Consider the following 15,744-nt stretch of genomic DNA (forward strand, 5'->3'; position numbering starts at 1 on the left):
GTGCCTCTCACGGGGGCAGGGAGGTGAGGCCCAACCATAGTTGTCTTGAGACATCGTGGCTTGTTCAGTAGCATAGAAGGAAAAGGAGGACATCCCTCTGGCACACCTAAAATTGTGCACCTCCTCCTGCTGTCTCCGGGGCAGGCGAGTGTTGGGGGTATCCAGTTCACACCACTTTGACAGAACCCGTAGCTAATTTTTTTTGTTGCCCAGGCCCAGAATGGGCTTCCCGAAGCAGCAGCCACACAGAGAACCAGTTGTTCACATATCTGAATCCCACCACTGATTTCGGCCGCACATAACACCAAACAAGCTGAACGCCCTTGCAGGTGGCTTCGGTCTGTGGGTGTGTGATGAAAAGAGACCAAACAAGGTCAGGGAAATAACGGCCACTGAAGGAAGATGAGTGGTGACCCAGAACAAAGATAATTTGAGATGGTTTGATGAGAGAAGGAGAACGAGCAAGAGTTTAAATTGAAAAGAAAAACTGAGAAGGAGAGAGGAATGACGCTTAGGATCCTGCAGGGATCTGTCTTGTCATTCAGTGTTTTTATTAAGGGCCGGATATTTATTCAGAGGACTGACGGGCTGCTTTTCAAGTCTACAGAGGATCCAACAGAAGAAGGAGGATGGTCAGCCCCAGGGAGATTGGAACAAGCCTGTGATCCAATCTGGGCTTGTTAGAAGGCTGGCTGTGAGGACAAGATGTGCTTCCACAGGGGAAAAATTAAGTGGGAGAACAGGGCAAACTGGGGGAGCAGTGATGGCTTGGAAAAAAGGGACATCAGGGAATTCCTTGGGATGGGGTGGGTGAGCCAGCTGTTTGAAGGGCTGGCACAGTTTTGGGCTGCATTTAAGAGACAGGTGAGGACCTTGCAGGATCTGCTTACTGCTCTGGTGAGGCCATATCTGGAGGACCGTGCACTTTCAGAGGGAAGTTGACAGGTGCTGAGCAAGGGAAAAGACTTGAGAAAACTTGTGTTGGAACGGATGAAATCCTGAAAAGGAGACCTGAGAATTTAAACCACAAGGTGGTGCGTGTGTGTGGAAGCCATACTGGTTTGCAGAACCATGTGTGGTGTTTGTGTAACTTTTTAGATATCTTTGTGTAACATTGTGTAACATTTTAGATATCTTTGTTTACTCTCCTTTCCTCTCCTCTCTTTCTCTCCCTTCTCCTCCCCTCCCCTCGCCTCTCCTTTCCTCCCCTCCCCTCTCTTGTCCTCCCCTTCCCTCTCCTCCCCTCTCCTTCCTTCCCCTCCTCTCTTCTCCTCTCCAATAGGAATAACACAGTGGTGGCGAACCTATGGCATGGGTGCCAGAGGCGGCACTCAGAGCCCTCTCTGTGGGCACACGCACTGTCGCCCCAGTCCTAGGCCTTCAGCTGGGTTTTATAAAACCTTTTCGCTTTAGGCCTCCACCTCCGTGTGCAAAAAAAAAAAAAAAAAAGGTTCAATCAATCAATTTCAACTTCTCGCGGGGGAAAAAAAAAAGATCTTACAAAGTTGGAATTGATTGAACTTTTTAGTCCCATCCAGTCTGCCATTACCACTGCAGCCGCACCCAGCCAATGGGCCACACCCAGCCAGTGGGCCACACCCACCCGGCACCCGACGATGGATAAGTGGGTTTTGGGTTGCAGTTTGGGCACTCGGTCTCTAAAAGATTCGCCATCACTGGAATAACATATAAGGAAGAGGACTATAATTGAAACCCAAGAAACCTCCTGCCATGAAACTAACTCCTTTCTCTCTCTCTCTTTTGTCCCACCATCTTCTACTCATCCTTTTCTTTCCTCATCAGCTTTCTGAGGCTGCACCGATTTGTGGGCAGTTACAGAAGTCCACGAAAGAGGAGGGGAGAAAGTTATAAGCCCCTCCTCCCCCTCCCCCTCCGCCTCTGTAGCTCAGCACCTGGTTCACCATTCCCACACTGGCCAGTTTGAACCCACTCCCACTGAAATACCTCTGGGATGGCATCTGCTGCCCACGCTCAGCATGGCACGTGCCCTTCTGATGAGCTTTCCTGCCCTGCCCTTTCCACCCCAGGTTTTGGCCCTGCCCTCTCTTGTGTTTTCCCACTGTTGAAGGAAAAGTCTTCATCATGGTTCAGTCCAAGCCGGGGATAAACAACATGGCGACTGCTTTAGAAAGAAGGTTGCAGTTTATTGAAGAGGAGAGCCAGACAGAAAGATGGCTCTGGAAGAAAAGAGAGAGAGCATATGTAGAGAGTGGGTTTTTATATCCTCTGGAGCCTTTTGTTTGGAGTTGTTTCCTGTTTGGGGCTATTTCCTATGTCATGTATTCTGGCCTGAGTCTGGGTGTGCCCTTTGGTATCTGTGAGTTAATCCTATTATGTCCTGTCTTAGACTTTGGGTGGGGTATGTAGATTTTAGGTGTCTTCTTAATCTTCTAGCTGGGGGCTTCCAACCTTCCTGGATTATTTACATCTGCATTTATACACAGCTGGTTTCTGCTTGGGGGAGGGAGACTTGGGGCTAAAGAAAACTGGGCATGCTTTTCTGCCTCTTTAAGATCCTTCTCTGGGGGGTTGATATTCCACACCACAATGACCAGCCAGCCCCCCTTCACCCGCTCCCTATGAAGGCTGGAGCTGTGTCCTGAGAAGGCCTCCCCTGCGCACCCCTTGTTCAGAGAGGGAGGTCCCCTTGTTTTGAAGAGAAGGAGGGAACATGGTCAAGGCAGGAGAGCATCAGCCTGGCCAGTTCAGAGCGCCATCCCTCCAAGGCATGAGGGTTTCTGGGCAACTTGGGAAGCTGAGATCACTGGAGCAACCGGGACGCTTCTGGGCAAGAGGGAGCAATGTTTTGATGGCACCTATTGGGCAACTGTGACTCTCATGGTCTGCTCAACCTCCATCCAGGCTTGGCACACAGGTGAAATATCCTCCCAACCCTTTGTAATGTTGCTTCTGCAGGAACCTTCGGTGGTCCTGGGTTCAAATACTAATCCCACTGCCGGGAATCTTCTCAGCAGGACCACCTCCGGCTCTTATTTTAATCCACTCTGTGGCCAAATTTTCCACCCATAAAGCAGCTCTCAATGAATATTTTCCTGCTCTTTGGGTTATCTAACTGGGAAAACAAAATCCCAGCTCCATTTGCAAACATTTGTATCTATGGTTAGGAAGCAAAGAGACACAGACGCAATCGTTAACTTCAAATGACTGCAAGCAATTGAACTCAGTGGGTGAATCCATATCCATGGGACAGGAGAGCCTCCAGTTAACAATCCTGCCTGGCAGAGAACAGGCTGAGCATCTCTTTAAGATCCAGCACATTTCAGAAACACAGGACAGACTTAAATAACTCGACTGCCTCCCCCTCCCCCACATCCCCTTGGCAAATCTGCTTTCTAGAGAGCCCCAGAAAGAATTCTCTCCTCAACCTTCTGCTACCCCCCCCCCGCCTTCTGGACTCAGCTCCCTGCTTCTCCAAAGCCCCCCACATTGCCAATCCAGGGGGCAGTTTCATTGCTGGAGAAACCAGCTTCTCTCTCTCTCTGCCCTGGGCCTTGCAGCCCACTGACCCCTTTTCTCCTTCCCATGGTCTACCCTCCCATTCCCTTGCTCCATGCAGGGACAGAAACTCAGCGGGAAGAGAAGCCCAAGGCTTTCTGCCATCCCTGCCCCCTTGCCCAACAGCAGCCTCTCCAGGGACAGGCCTCCCCCTCAGTGTTTCCTTCCTTCTTCTCCCTCTCCTGTCCTGATGCACCCAAATAGGGAGCTTTTCTAGGCTTAGGACCGCCTTAGGAGCTGGTTAGAGTGCTGCAGAAAACCTCCAGGTCTTTCAATCTCCACAGAAGCTCCCACTGTATTTCCTGCAGTTTAACTTAGCCTAACCTAGTGAGCTGACATCACCTTTCCTGCGGTTGCATTAGCGTGTCAGAACCATGGACCCAAGCCTGAGCCTGTTTTTTTTTCAGAACCACAATGTGGAATTCCTTCTACATTGCAGAAAATATTCCAGTACAAGAAGGGAATGGGGCAGTGGCTTAAATGTGGAGCTGGGGAGTTTTAAGGAAATTCCCCAGCTCCACATTTTTAAGGAAAGTGTGTTTTGTGTTATGAACTAGATCAGGGGTCTTCAAACTTGGCCCTTTTATGACTTGTGGACTTCAACTCCCAGAATTCCTCAGCTAGCAGTTGGAGGCTTTCAGGAGAGTGGCTGTCATTTGGGTTGATCTGGCCTCAGCTCGGCTTCTTGTAGAGGTGGTTTCCTATAGCAGGAGAGCTGAACATCCAGTCTTACAGCTGATTAGGAACTGCTCTATAGATACAAGCCTGGGAGAGGTGGCTGTCCAGTCCCTCCATGAAGTGATGGACTAGGGATTGCTTGGACCACCTCTCTATTCAGCCGGCTATCTTGCGAAACTCTTATATGTATTCCAGTGTAGGCCTGCTGGCTTGCTTTATCTTGTGGGCTTGCTCCTCCATTTGGAGGGCAATGGATGGGTCCTCGAACCTTGCTCTCAGTCCTAGGAGGAAGAGATGGGGGTCACCAACTTCTCCACTGACCATGGGCTGTGGATAGGTACTTACCTGAGTCCTCAATGGCAGTCGATTTCATGGTTCTCCACCAGTCCGGGGAATGCGACATGCGGGAAGCCCCTCTTTGCAACTCGACCTTGTCCGCCTTTGAAGCACTTGATTGTGGCAAGGCCATCTCGAGGTGTCTAGAGTCTCCACTGTGTAAGGTCCATTCCAATGACCAGATCAGCTGTCCTCGCAGCCTGTGTCTCGCTCCCGACTGAGAGGCCTGAAAAAGTTCCTTCTCCACTGGCGTGCTGGCTTGCGCTTCCCCTTCTGAGGTAGCAGCCACTGCAGGGGTGCTGGGTTCAGGCACTCCTTCCTTCTCCTTGCTGAGATTTTCCCTGAATCTTTGTCAGTCTATCCTTCAATTCTAAGGACAGCGACTGGGGCTCAGGACCCCAAGATAGTTAGATAAAAATTGGAATTTTTGGCTTAATGTCATGGTTCCGACAGATGAATCTCTTCAAAAGAACTTCGAGGCATTGTTTTCTTTAAAGAATCTTTTATTTGAGAAACAAAGTATTGGCATTACATAGTTGAAGCCAAAAACTGAATTCCCCTCCCTTGTCAAAGTAGCAAATCGCAATTCCCTCCTCCAACTAACAGTCATAAATTACATCCCCCAATTAACTTGGCACACCGGCTTTCTCCCCATCTCTCCTGCCTGCCAAATTTCTATCAACTCTGGACCTAATAACCTTGGGTTCCCATGGCTGAGTTATTATTGTTATGACTAGCTGGACTCTCATCCACATTCCCCCTCCCAACATCAACAAACTCTAAAAGTGATAGAGAAAAGATGGCTACATTTCCGTCTGTTGTCAAAGCAAGAACATCCGATGTTAGCAGCATTGACATAGGGAAGGCCAGGAGAGTGGGGGGGGGGACTTGTCTCATCTCCGAAGAAGCGAATCTTCCATGGGGAGGGGGATAACAGCAGAGAAGTCTCCCTTCCTGGACTCCCCTTGGAGTTCTTTGATTCATGGGATCTGCAATGTATCTTCCCTGCCTCGCCAGGTGGGACCAGATGATATAACAAACAGCTTCCTAGATAACCTGACCCCAGGACATGGGAGGCTTTCTAGGTCACAACCAACATCTTGAATTGGACAAGGAGGCAAACTGGCACCCAATGCAGCTTGCATTGTAAAGCTGTTACCCAATGCAGCTTGCATTGTAAAGCCTCATTTTGCAGGAGCTGAAGCTTCTGGACACTTTTCAGGGGTAGCCCCCATGAAGAGCACATTGCAATAATCCAAGATGTCCCCCCCCCCAGCTATGCAAACCAAGCAGATGGCTGGGGGCTGCGCAGATTTCTCTTTCCTTGGGGAACCCCTGGAGGAGGGGGCTGGCCAGGGATTAAATTATTGCCCTCCCAGTTTGTAACTACTGGAGATTTTGCTTTTGGTCACCAAGGGGCGGTGGTGGGTGGAGGCATCAAGGGCTGCATGGACAACATTGTCTCCATGAACTGCCCAGAACAATGAGGGTGAAGCCCCCTAAAAGGGCAAAAAGGCTTTCTTTGAAACGAGAATCGGGGAAGCAGAGACCAGGAACCACGAGGCTTTGTGGTTTGTTTTGGGAAGGAAACCCAGAAGACTGAGGGGGGGGGGGAGAGATTCAGTCGGGGGGACATCTGGGAGTGTATATTGCACCCCAGACCATCTCAAGGGCTAGGTTGGGGGGGGCTAGCTGGGAAAAGCTATACTAAAGATGTGGAGCTGTGGGGGGGACAAGGCACCCCCTTCCTCCCTCTTCTGACCAGAGACCATCTGGGGGAGACCCAACCCGGGTAGCCAGGCCTTCTCTGCCTGCTGACAGTTGCATCCCTGGAAGGGGAAGGTGGGCGCCCTCTCTCCTTCCAAGTAAGGGCCAAGCTGACAGCTCTGGATCCTGCTGGGAGGGGATGTCAAGCTTGGGTGTGCAAAGGGTCTCCTGACGGGCCACGTTTGGCGAAGAGTGGAAATGCTTCCTCTCTGGGCAGCTCCCCCTGCGCTCCTCCTTCCTGGGAGTTTAGGGAGGGTCTCATTTGGACAGGGTGTAGCCTCCGGTTGAAGTCTCAGCGCTGGACCACCAGATGGGGCGAGGATCGTGTGCCGCAGGAAGCGCAGGAAGGATCAGGGAGACTTGGGGGGCCAGCAAGCTGGCAGTGAGCCAACAATGAGGTAGTTGCAGAAAGAAAATAGCAAAGGTCACCCTGGAAGGGAGAAAAAAAAACCATGAGAAATGGTAGAATCCTCAGCTTCCTGTGGCTGGAGGGGGGGGGAGGGCAGAGCCGGTGGGGGAGGCTGCTCCCCCCCCACAGCCTGGGGAAGGGGAGGGGGGGCTGGTGGGTCTCTTGCCGCTGCCTGAACCCTTCACCAACTGGAGAAGACAGTTCAGGCAATTCACTTTAATTAAGTGCAAAGTGGTCTATACTGGGACCACATACACACACACACAACCCTGCAGTAGTCTTTGATTTACAACCATTCATTTAATGACCATTCCAAGTTAAAACTGGGCTGAAAAGGGGACTTACAAGCAGTCCTCGCACTTATGACTATCAGAATTTGTGCAGTCACGTGATCAAAATTCAGGCACTTGGCAACCAACATGGATTTACAACCGCTTCAGCATCCCAGAGTCACGTGACCCCCCCCTTCTGCGACTTTCCCAGCCGGCTGGATTTGCTTGACCACCACAGCCATTCACTTAACAACTGTGGCAAAAGAGTCATAAAATTGAGTGTGACTCACTTAAGAACCATTTTAGTTGGCACTGACGTTTCCTGTTCCAATTGTGGTCATTTGTCGAGGACTGCCTGTATAGGGCCAGTTCCCAGCTAGGAGAGGGGACTGAAAGTAGCCTGGCCAGACAGAATTCTAGGGTCAGTTCTGCTCACCCCATCTGAGCAGGACATTCACCCTGGGAGAAACAGAGGGGAGGGCAATCCAGAGGGTGGGCAGAAAAGCCCAGGCCATGTGGGGCTCTTTTGTTTGGTGGGGGAACAGCATGGCATGGCATGGCACAGCAAGGCAAACCTGGGCAGAGAGGAATCGCTTCTCTTCCTCCAAAGCCAGGATCAGGGCCCCCTGGGAGGGTAGAATTAGGGCAGAGCAAGGAAGCTCTTCTTCACAGACAGAACTCAAGGAATTCACTGCTCTGTGATTTGGTGATGGCTAATATTTTTTTATCCAGCCTGTATGATTGCCCTTCCGCCAGAGGGGAGCCCTAGCTCTTTGCACAGCACCCAAACATCAGAGGAGCCGGCTGGGTCAGGCCTGGGCCCACCTTGGTTCCCATAGAGCAGACATGTCAAACACAAGGCCCGGGGGCCGGATGCGGCCTGCAAAGTGGTTTCATGTGGCCTGCGAAGCCATCCTGGAAACAGTGAGGGTACGGCCCCCACTGCCTTGCCTCTGGCCCAGACCATCCGGGAGGGAGCCAATGTACAATTTTTGTGGTGGCCATTTATGCTGAAACGCATTCAGTCTTAGCTCCACAAGGCCGTCTGGAAACAGCAAGGAACCAGCCCCTGCCGTGTCGGCCCCACCCCCTGGGTGCATGCTGGGGAGGTGTCACCCTTTGTGAGGAATGAAGGAATGCACCATGGCACTTGCCCCGGTCCCACCCCCTTCTGTCAGAAACCCTCAGATCTGTCCCACTCCTGCCCAGGTCCCCACAGGCACCCTTGACGCGAACGATGTAGAGCTGGCCACACCCACCCAGTAGGCCACACCCACTCCATCCACACCCACCCAGTAGGCCACACCCACCCGCCCCCCTGAGGGCAACCGCAATGTTGATGCGGCCCTCAATGAAATTGAGTGACACCCCTGCCATAGAGGCTTCTAGCTGGCCAGGGGGAGAAACCAAATGCTGGACTATGCCAAGGCTGGGCTCAGCAGGGCTGCTCTGGCGTTTGCGTTGCCCTTTGGGGCTCAGAAAGAACAGGCTAACAGAGGGGCAGCCCTTCCTCCTGCTCACAGTGCAGAGGTCCCCCAACAGCTCTGACCCTCTCCCCTTCTAAAGATGCTGACCAGCTGTTTCCACTGTCAGGTATCGGGGAGGGGGACTGTGCAGATCTTGGGCTTCTCTAGCTTTCCAACTTGCCCTCTGATTGAGCTCTAAGCCCATCTAAGCCTGGCAGGGGAGTTCTTGAGGGTAGATAGCCAGCCAGCCAGTCAGCTCCATCTCTGGATGGGGCCACTCCAGCTGAGCCACCCACCCCCAATTCAGTTTGTGAGGGGACTGGACTCACAACAGCATTGGAAAATAAAGATGCCCGTGACTGAGCAGCTCCACATAGCCCCGCCCACACAAACACTCTGCTAAAGGGAGACGAATGGGGCGAAAGCTGACCCTCATAAACACAGCACAGCCAAACTGAAGAAGGGGGAGGTGGGCTCACCTATGGGCTCGCTTGTGGTGGCAGTCTTCTCGCAGATAAATTTTTTCTGTCTATCACAGGAACACAGACGCAAAGCTCCCTCATGCAGGTAGGCACAGTTGGGTTTATAGTTTGCTTCTCTACACTTTGGACTAGGAAAGCAAGGAGAGAAGCTGGCTCTGGGCCTCTGCCCCTGCCTCTCGCAGCACCACCCCACCTGTGCCAGGGACCCCTGCCTCTCCCGCAGCACCACCCCACTCATGCCAGGCTGCAGTGGGAGATGGGCAAGGCCAGCCACAGGCAGTAGTTAGCCAGGAGGCCCTCTTGGCTGGGTTGCATCCTGCCCCAAAATAAGGAGGGGCCTTAAGGGAGGATTCCCTTCCTTTCAGATGCTCTGCATATTTTGCCAGTGGATTCCACTGACATATTACTCAAGAGAATCTGAAGAATGACTTGGCAGTTCTTTTATTTATTTCATAAGCAAAGCAAAGTGCTCCTGCCCCCACCCCCAGCCATGACTCCCACCACATGCAGGCTGGATAGGTGGGTTGAAGATCTTAGTGCAAAAAGCAGAGCCTCCAATAAGCCTATTTATGTCAGGTGTTCTATATCAGTAATGGTGAACCTATGGCACAGGTGCCAGAGGCGTCACTCAGAGCCTCTCTGTGGGCACGCGCGCCATCGCCCCAGTCCTAGGCCTTCAGCTGGGTTTTATAAAACCTTTTCGCTTTAGGCCTCTGCAGCCGTATGCAAAAAAAAAAAAAAAAAAAGGTTCAGTCAATTTCAACTTCTCACGGGGGAAAAAAGAGATCTTGCAAAGTTGGAATTGATTGATTGAACTTTTTAGTCCCACCCAATCTGCCGTTACCACCGCAGCCACACCCACCCAATGGGCCAAACCCACCCGGCACCCGCATAAGTGGGTTTTGGATTGCAGTTTGGGCACTCGGTCTCTAAAAGGTTTGCCATCAGTGTTCTATATGAAAAGATTTACTCCATACTCCTGTTGGCTAACATCACGTCTTCCCATCAGGGGCCCAGGAAGGAGGGGAGGGGAGGGGAGGGCTGGCTCTGCCACCATCAGTCCAGCATTGCCCTTCTCAGCTTCTACAGAGCAGCCCCCCCCTCATCCCACTCACTGGTGGGGCCAAGCCTCCCAGCCCTCCCCTCTCCTCTTTGGGTCAGCCCCTTAGGCAAAGCACGGAGCAAGAGGGGCACGTGGGAAGCCAAAGCCTCTAACTGACCCTAATGAGGATGGGCAATGGGGCATCCCTGGAATGGCCTCCATCCCACTGGGGTGGCATTTCAACCCTATGGAAATCTGGAGTGGTGAGAAGAGGCAGCTTGGTCCAAGCACAGATTCTCCCAGGGGCTGGTTATGGGGCCACGACTCACATGTCTGAAATTCCAATGACAGGGGATTGATCAACCCAGCGAAAGGTACTATATTCTTTTCTTAGGCCAATCCAGTAATGATTTGATTGTTCAAAGCTCTAAAAACAAAAAACAAAAAGGAGGATGCCAAGTGAAAAGATATCAAATCAATCAATCAAAAGGCAAGAGCTTTCTTTCAGTGGGCAGGGTGTGGGTTTTATTGCAATTCAGAGACTGTATTGTAGGTGCTTATGAATTGTCTCTTCTTTAATTGCTCCTACATTTTAAAACATAAGCTGTCCAAACTCATCTGGAATGAGGCAGTCTCTAAATTATATCCAGCAAATAAATCTTTGTGTGACAGGACACAGCAGGTTATCATACGTAAATCTAGAGAAGGTCAACCTATGTGGTCACTAAGTCAACACTGATTTCATGGCATATTATCTATCTATCATATCTATTATCTGTCTCATTATCTCTCTCTCTCTCTCTCTCTCTCTCTCTCTCTCTCTCTCTCTCTCTCTATCATCTATCTCTAATCTACCTATCATCCACCTATCTATCTATCTATCTATCTATCTATCTATCTATCTATCTATCTATCTATCATCTATCTATTTATCTATCTATCTATCTATCTATCTATCTATCTATCTATCTATCTATCATCTATCTGTCTATCTATCTATCTATCTATCTATCTATCTATCTATCTATCTATCTATCTATCATCTAATCACCTATCCTCTCTACCTTCTATCTATTGAAGGAAGGATCAGTGTGTGGTTTGGTCAGATCTCCTGATCCCCCCTTTGGCTTGGACCCACTGGCTGCCCGTAGCCTTGATCCTGCCCAGGAAGCCTTTGCTACTCACCCCGGAGGACCAGATGTCTTGAGCATCCCAGGACTCCTTCAGAATAAGCAGCTGAGAAGAAGTGTATTTGCAGACCTGTTTGCTGCTGTCCCAAGTACTCCATGTATCAGAAATCCACAGACACTTCCACCTAAAGAGCTTCCATCCCTTGGGACAGCAGCCTGGGGAAGAGACCAGGGGTCAAGATTCTTCAAAAACAAGAAAAGAAAAAACTGATCACCCCACCCACCCATCACATCCAGCCTCACCCACTTTGCAACACTGCGGCCCCCACTAGAGCACTTCCTTCCCCCATGAAAGATTTGCCTACCAGCTCATGCAGAGGGCTCACCGCCTCCTCCTCCTCCTCCCCCCAGCTGGTGCTGGGTTTTCCCCAGAGTGGCTGCACGAGAGCCCAGCTGTGGCTGGCTGGGGGGGGCTCCCTCAGCAGCCTTCCTGTGGTTTCCTACTCACACACAAACCCGAAGGGCTCCCACAGTAACCAGAAAGGGGCTGCAGAGACTCCCCTGGACCCCCCAGGCTCAGAAGGGGAGCTGGGCCAGGAACGTACCAATCTGCCTGCAGGAGGTGGCGTGGCTGAGGTTGGCCTTCAGGCTCTCCCTCTCGCTCCGCAAGACAGCCAGGCTGTGGTTGGTTTGGTCCAGCAGCCGCTCCTGGTGCTGCAGCTGCCGCCGGGTCTGGTTCTCGGCCACCCGACTCTGCCAAAGGGCCACCCTGGTGGAGTTGAGCTCCTCCTCAGTCAAGTGCAGCAGGTACTGGCTCTCCTCCAGGCTGGCTTGCAGGACGTGGTGCTCAGCTGTATGGTCTCGGGAGGCTTGCTGGAGCTGCCGGGAGGCCTGCAAGTCTAGAAAGATGGGGGGCAGTTGGGGAAGCAGAGCATGGGGCGGGGGGCATGTAGGGAGGGGACCAATCACTGGGCAGTTGGGGAGCCCACTCTGAGCTCAGGAAATGGCAGTGCAAGGCGTGTGAGAAAACAATCTGTGCCACCCTTTTCCCCAAGCAAGTTGCAGGGGGAGGGTCAAGCCTCAGGTCTCCGCAACTCACATTGCACCCCAAGACTGACGCTGATGATGGAGAGAAGAAAGAGGCCGATGCCCAGAACTCCCAAGGCCACACCCCTGGTCCGGGAGCTCCACCCTGACGGAGGAACACACCACTCCGGACATCCTGGGAAAGGAAGAATTGGGGCTCATAGGGGAGCTGGTGGTTGAAGAGTTCTATCCCCTGCAGCTGCCTGCTCTGGTGGGGGAAGCAGCAGAATTTTGTGGGACCTGGAAGGATACCCTCCCCATCCAGATAGACAGAAACTCTGGAGAGTCTCAGGGCAGGGGAATCTGGGCCAGCATCCTGAGCATGTTTTGGTGGCGAACTGCACCTCCCTCCAACCGGGCGGGATGCCTTGCAGCTGAATTGGGGGGGGGGTTCTCAAAATGACAAAACTGCCTTGCGTTAGGGTGATGCCCTCTTTCATGCCCACCTGCGCAGCCCTGACGCCCCCGGACAAGGGCACTCTGTGTCCTGGCAGCAGGCTGCTGCTTCCGGGTGTTGAGCCCCTGGGCCGCTGCAGTCACCCCTGTCTGGAAGGGGGTCTCCTGAGGAAGACTCTGGTCTGTGGAGAAGAGCAGGACATGCTTGGAGGGAGCCAGGCTGGGAGCGAAAGGTGCAAAAACCAGGTGACTGGGGTGCTGTGCTGTTCTGCTCCCTTTAAAGCCTCCCCCCCTCCAGTTAGAGTTAAGGATGGCTTGTGTGAAGACGGCATCCCTTGCTCTGCCCAGCTCTCCTGGGGAGGGGGAGAAAAGACACCTCTCTCTGTGCCATGCCATGCCCCCCCCCATGAGATGATCTCAATCACTCAAAGGAAACCCCCTCAATGGTGCTGAGCACTGAGCCCAGCCCCAGGGCTGAGGGGCTGTGCACTTCGGGCGTCCGAGGGCTTCCTGAGCACTCACCTTTGCCCCCCTGGGTGGCTCTGGGAGGCAAATCCCCCTGTGCCCGGGGTCCCTGGAGGTTCTCATAGGTGAGCTCCCCTTCGTCCGGCTCTGGAAAACAAGTGGAGGTCAGGGGGCAGGAGGCACGGGGGGGGGGGAGCCCCAGGAGGGCTGGCCTGGCTGGTCCCTACCTTCCCCAGGGCTTTTCTCCTGACGGCTTCCTGCAAACTGCAGATCGGCGTAGGTCACTCTCTCAAACATCAGTGGTCACTCTGCCTCTGTGCGTGTAGGTGTGCACATGTGTCTGTGTCTCTTTGGAGTGGTAGAGAGAAAGGAAGTGCAACTGACTGGCTGGGGGGGCTGGTCAGGAGGGAGGCTTGGAAAGCAGAAGTTGAGGGCTGTGGGGGAGCCAACCCAGCACGAGGGCTCCCCAAAAGGAAACAGAGAAGGGCGGAAACCGCTGCTGCTGACAGTGAGACGCCAGAAGTGTGAAGCACAACTCTGTGGGAGAAGAAAGTGTTATACAAGTGCCCCCGGGGTTCACTTCTGCACATTCGCTCACACGCTCACAGCCTTGGAGCACAGCCAGACTCAGATCATTTTCAAGCAAACACAGAGGCACAAGTCCTTCTGTAGAGTAGCCAGAGGCCAAGCCAATTTAAAATAACAGCAAAACTTTATATACGTTTGCTGTCACTCTCTCTCTCTCCCTCTCTCCTTCTCTCTCTCTCCCGCTCCCTCCCTCCCTCCCCCTCTCCCTCTCTCCTTCTTTCCCTCTCTCCCTCTCTCTCTCCCGCTCCCTCCCTTTCTCTCCCTCCCTCCCTCCCTCTCTCGTTCCGTCCCTCCCTCTTTCTCACTCCCTCTCAATCTTACACAGACACACACACACACACACACTTACCCATATCTTTCTAAACTAGGCTGCAGGCACACAGAAGCTGTCAGATCTGGATCCAAAGATGACTCAAAGAGTGGGGAGGGGGCTGCAGGACCCCCTTTACCTTCCCAAATGTTTGTTTTGTTCATTGACAAGTTGATTGACAAGTCCGGTAGCTTTGGATGGGATTTGGGGAGGGGTTCCATGTGCTCAGGCCCAACTTCCTTCTTCTGTACTCCTGGAGGGATCTTTCAGAGGAGACACCCACCCCTCCACCACCACCACCCTGCTTATGCACCTGTTTCATCTTTAAGCAGGGCAACTTCATCCTTGCCTCAAAAAATCCTGCTCAACGCATGCCTGTTTTAGAGCAAGGAGGAACCCCCAAAGACTGGGAAACCAGAGAGGTTCAGAGACACGGAGGGTCTCCAGGTGGGGGATTCCCGGGGATCTGATTTCCTGGCCAGTTTGGGGGACCTGAGCAGGTCCTTGTCCCTGGGATTATTTCTCTTGTTGGGCAAATGGGGTCTTTTATGGGGGGAGGGCAGCAGTGCTGGGGAAGCCCCTTGTGAAGGAGATGGAAGGCTGACATAAGGGGGGGGGTCCCTGACTGAGGGTGGCCCTTCTCACCCAATTACTATTTTGCACCCCTTGTTCAGCTCCCCTGTGAGTGCTGAGGAGGCTGCTACTCCTCCTTAGAGGGGCTTGCAGGCAGAGGGGGGGGGCGTTTTCTGGGGCCAGGAGGGTCAATCTGGTCTGACAGATTAGGCAAGGAGAGGAGCTGGGCTGATCCTGGTCACCTCTCAGATAGAGGGAGGGAGGAAAATCTGCAGCTTCCACTCTCTTTCCTGTGGATCTGGGTCCCAATCCGATCCAGGTTTCTGAAACAAGATGCCAGGCGTGCTGCTGTGGAAAGAAGATGATCCATTTATTCATGAAAGCAACAGGTTCACTTCCAGGGGGGTGTGTTTCTACAGAGAAAATGGGGAACTGATAGGGTTTTTTTAATAGGGGAACTAGTCCTTGGTGTCAGCTTGGGAGTGGTGAGGGTGTGTGTGCATGTTGATTTTATTATGCGACTCTCAAAAGGTCAATCTTAATTGTCCTTCCTTGTGACTTGCCTTTGTTGTGTAGGTGGTGTCTTGGCAGCCTATTTGTGGGTTTGGAGAAGTGTGAATGAACAGGTATTTTGTCTGGCTAATTAGAACATAAAATAATAGAGTTGGAAGGGACCTTGGAGGTCTTCTAGTCTAACCCCCTGCTTGAGCAGGAGACCCTATACCAGGGGTAGGCAACTTTGGCTCTTTTATGACTCGTGGACTTCAACTCCCAGAATTCCTGAGCCGGCCATGCTGAGGGGAAAGGGAGAGGTTTCCAAGCTGAGCCCTACTGGCTCAGGAATTCTGGGAGTTGAAGTCCAGAGTCATAAAAGAGCCAAGGTTGCCTACCTCTGCCCTATACCATTTCAGAGAGATGGCTGTCCAGTCTCTTCTTGAAAGCCTCCAGTGATGGAGCATTCACAACTTCTGAAGGCAAGCTGTTCCATTGGTTGATTGTTCTCAATGTTAGGAAATTTCTCCTTAGTTCTAGGTTGCTTCTCTCCCTGATTAGTTTCCATCCATTGTTTCTCATCTTGCCTTTTGGTTCTTTGGAAAATAGTTTGACCCCTCATCTTTAAAGGAGCCCCTCAAATATTGGAAGGCTGATATCATGTCACCCCTGGTCTTTCTTTTCATTAGAATAGACTTAGCCAATTCCTGTAACC

General features: G+C 52.2%; 1 protein-coding gene across 3 annotated transcripts; it reads right to left on the minus strand.

The window, feature by feature from the left end:
• Window positions 1-5,314: 5,314 nt before the first annotated feature.
• LOC120319817 (B-cell differentiation antigen CD72-like) lies at window positions 5,315-13,740 on the minus strand. 3 transcript variants are annotated; one of them, XM_039369076.1, is made up of 9 exons: window positions 13,294-13,740; window positions 13,124-13,213; window positions 12,652-12,783; window positions 12,219-12,341; window positions 11,725-12,018; window positions 11,175-11,335; window positions 10,319-10,416; window positions 8,945-9,075; window positions 6,611-6,748 (listed from the first exon to the last, which is right to left on the minus strand). In XM_039369076.1, exons 1-9 carry the CDS (start codon window positions 13,361-13,363, stop codon window positions 6,744-6,746), a joined length of 1,104 nt encoding a protein of 367 aa, XP_039225010.1. In that variant the 5' UTR covers window positions 13,364-13,740; the 3' UTR covers window positions 6,611-6,743. The 3 variants fall into 3 exon arrangements, with proteins under 3 accessions (XP_039225009.1, XP_039225011.1, XP_039225010.1); XM_039369075.1 differs by lacking the exon at window positions 8,945-9,075 and having other exon boundaries at window positions 5,315-6,748; window positions 13,294-13,738; XM_039369077.1 differs by lacking the exons at window positions 8,945-9,075; window positions 12,219-12,341 and having other exon boundaries at window positions 5,315-6,748.
• Between the last annotated feature and the right edge of the window lie 2,004 nt (window positions 13,741-15,744).

The sequence above is a fragment of the Crotalus tigris genome, unplaced genomic scaffold, assembly GCF_016545835.1.
Source record: "Crotalus tigris isolate CLP2741 ecotype Arizona unplaced genomic scaffold, ASM1654583v1 scf7180000020963.25688851:1431469, whole genome shotgun sequence".
Classification (NCBI taxonomy): Eukaryota; Metazoa; Chordata; class Lepidosauria; order Squamata; family Viperidae; genus Crotalus; species Crotalus tigris.

Excerpts from the sequence above, each read along its gene's own strand:
- LOC120319817 (XM_039369075.1), bottom strand. The coding sequence starts at position 13,363 with ATGTTTGAGAGAGTGACCTACGCCGATCTGCAGTTTGCAGGAAGCCGT. Across the intron at positions 12,342-12,651 it reads GGGGCGTCAGGGCTGCGCAG|GATGTCCGGAGTGGTGTGTT; the intron begins GTGGGCATGAAA and ends TTCCTTTCCCAG. Across the intron at positions 12,019-12,218 it reads CGTCAGTCTTGGGGTGCAAT|ACTTGCAGGCCTCCCGGCAG; the intron begins GTGAGTTGCGGA and ends CCATCTTTCTAG.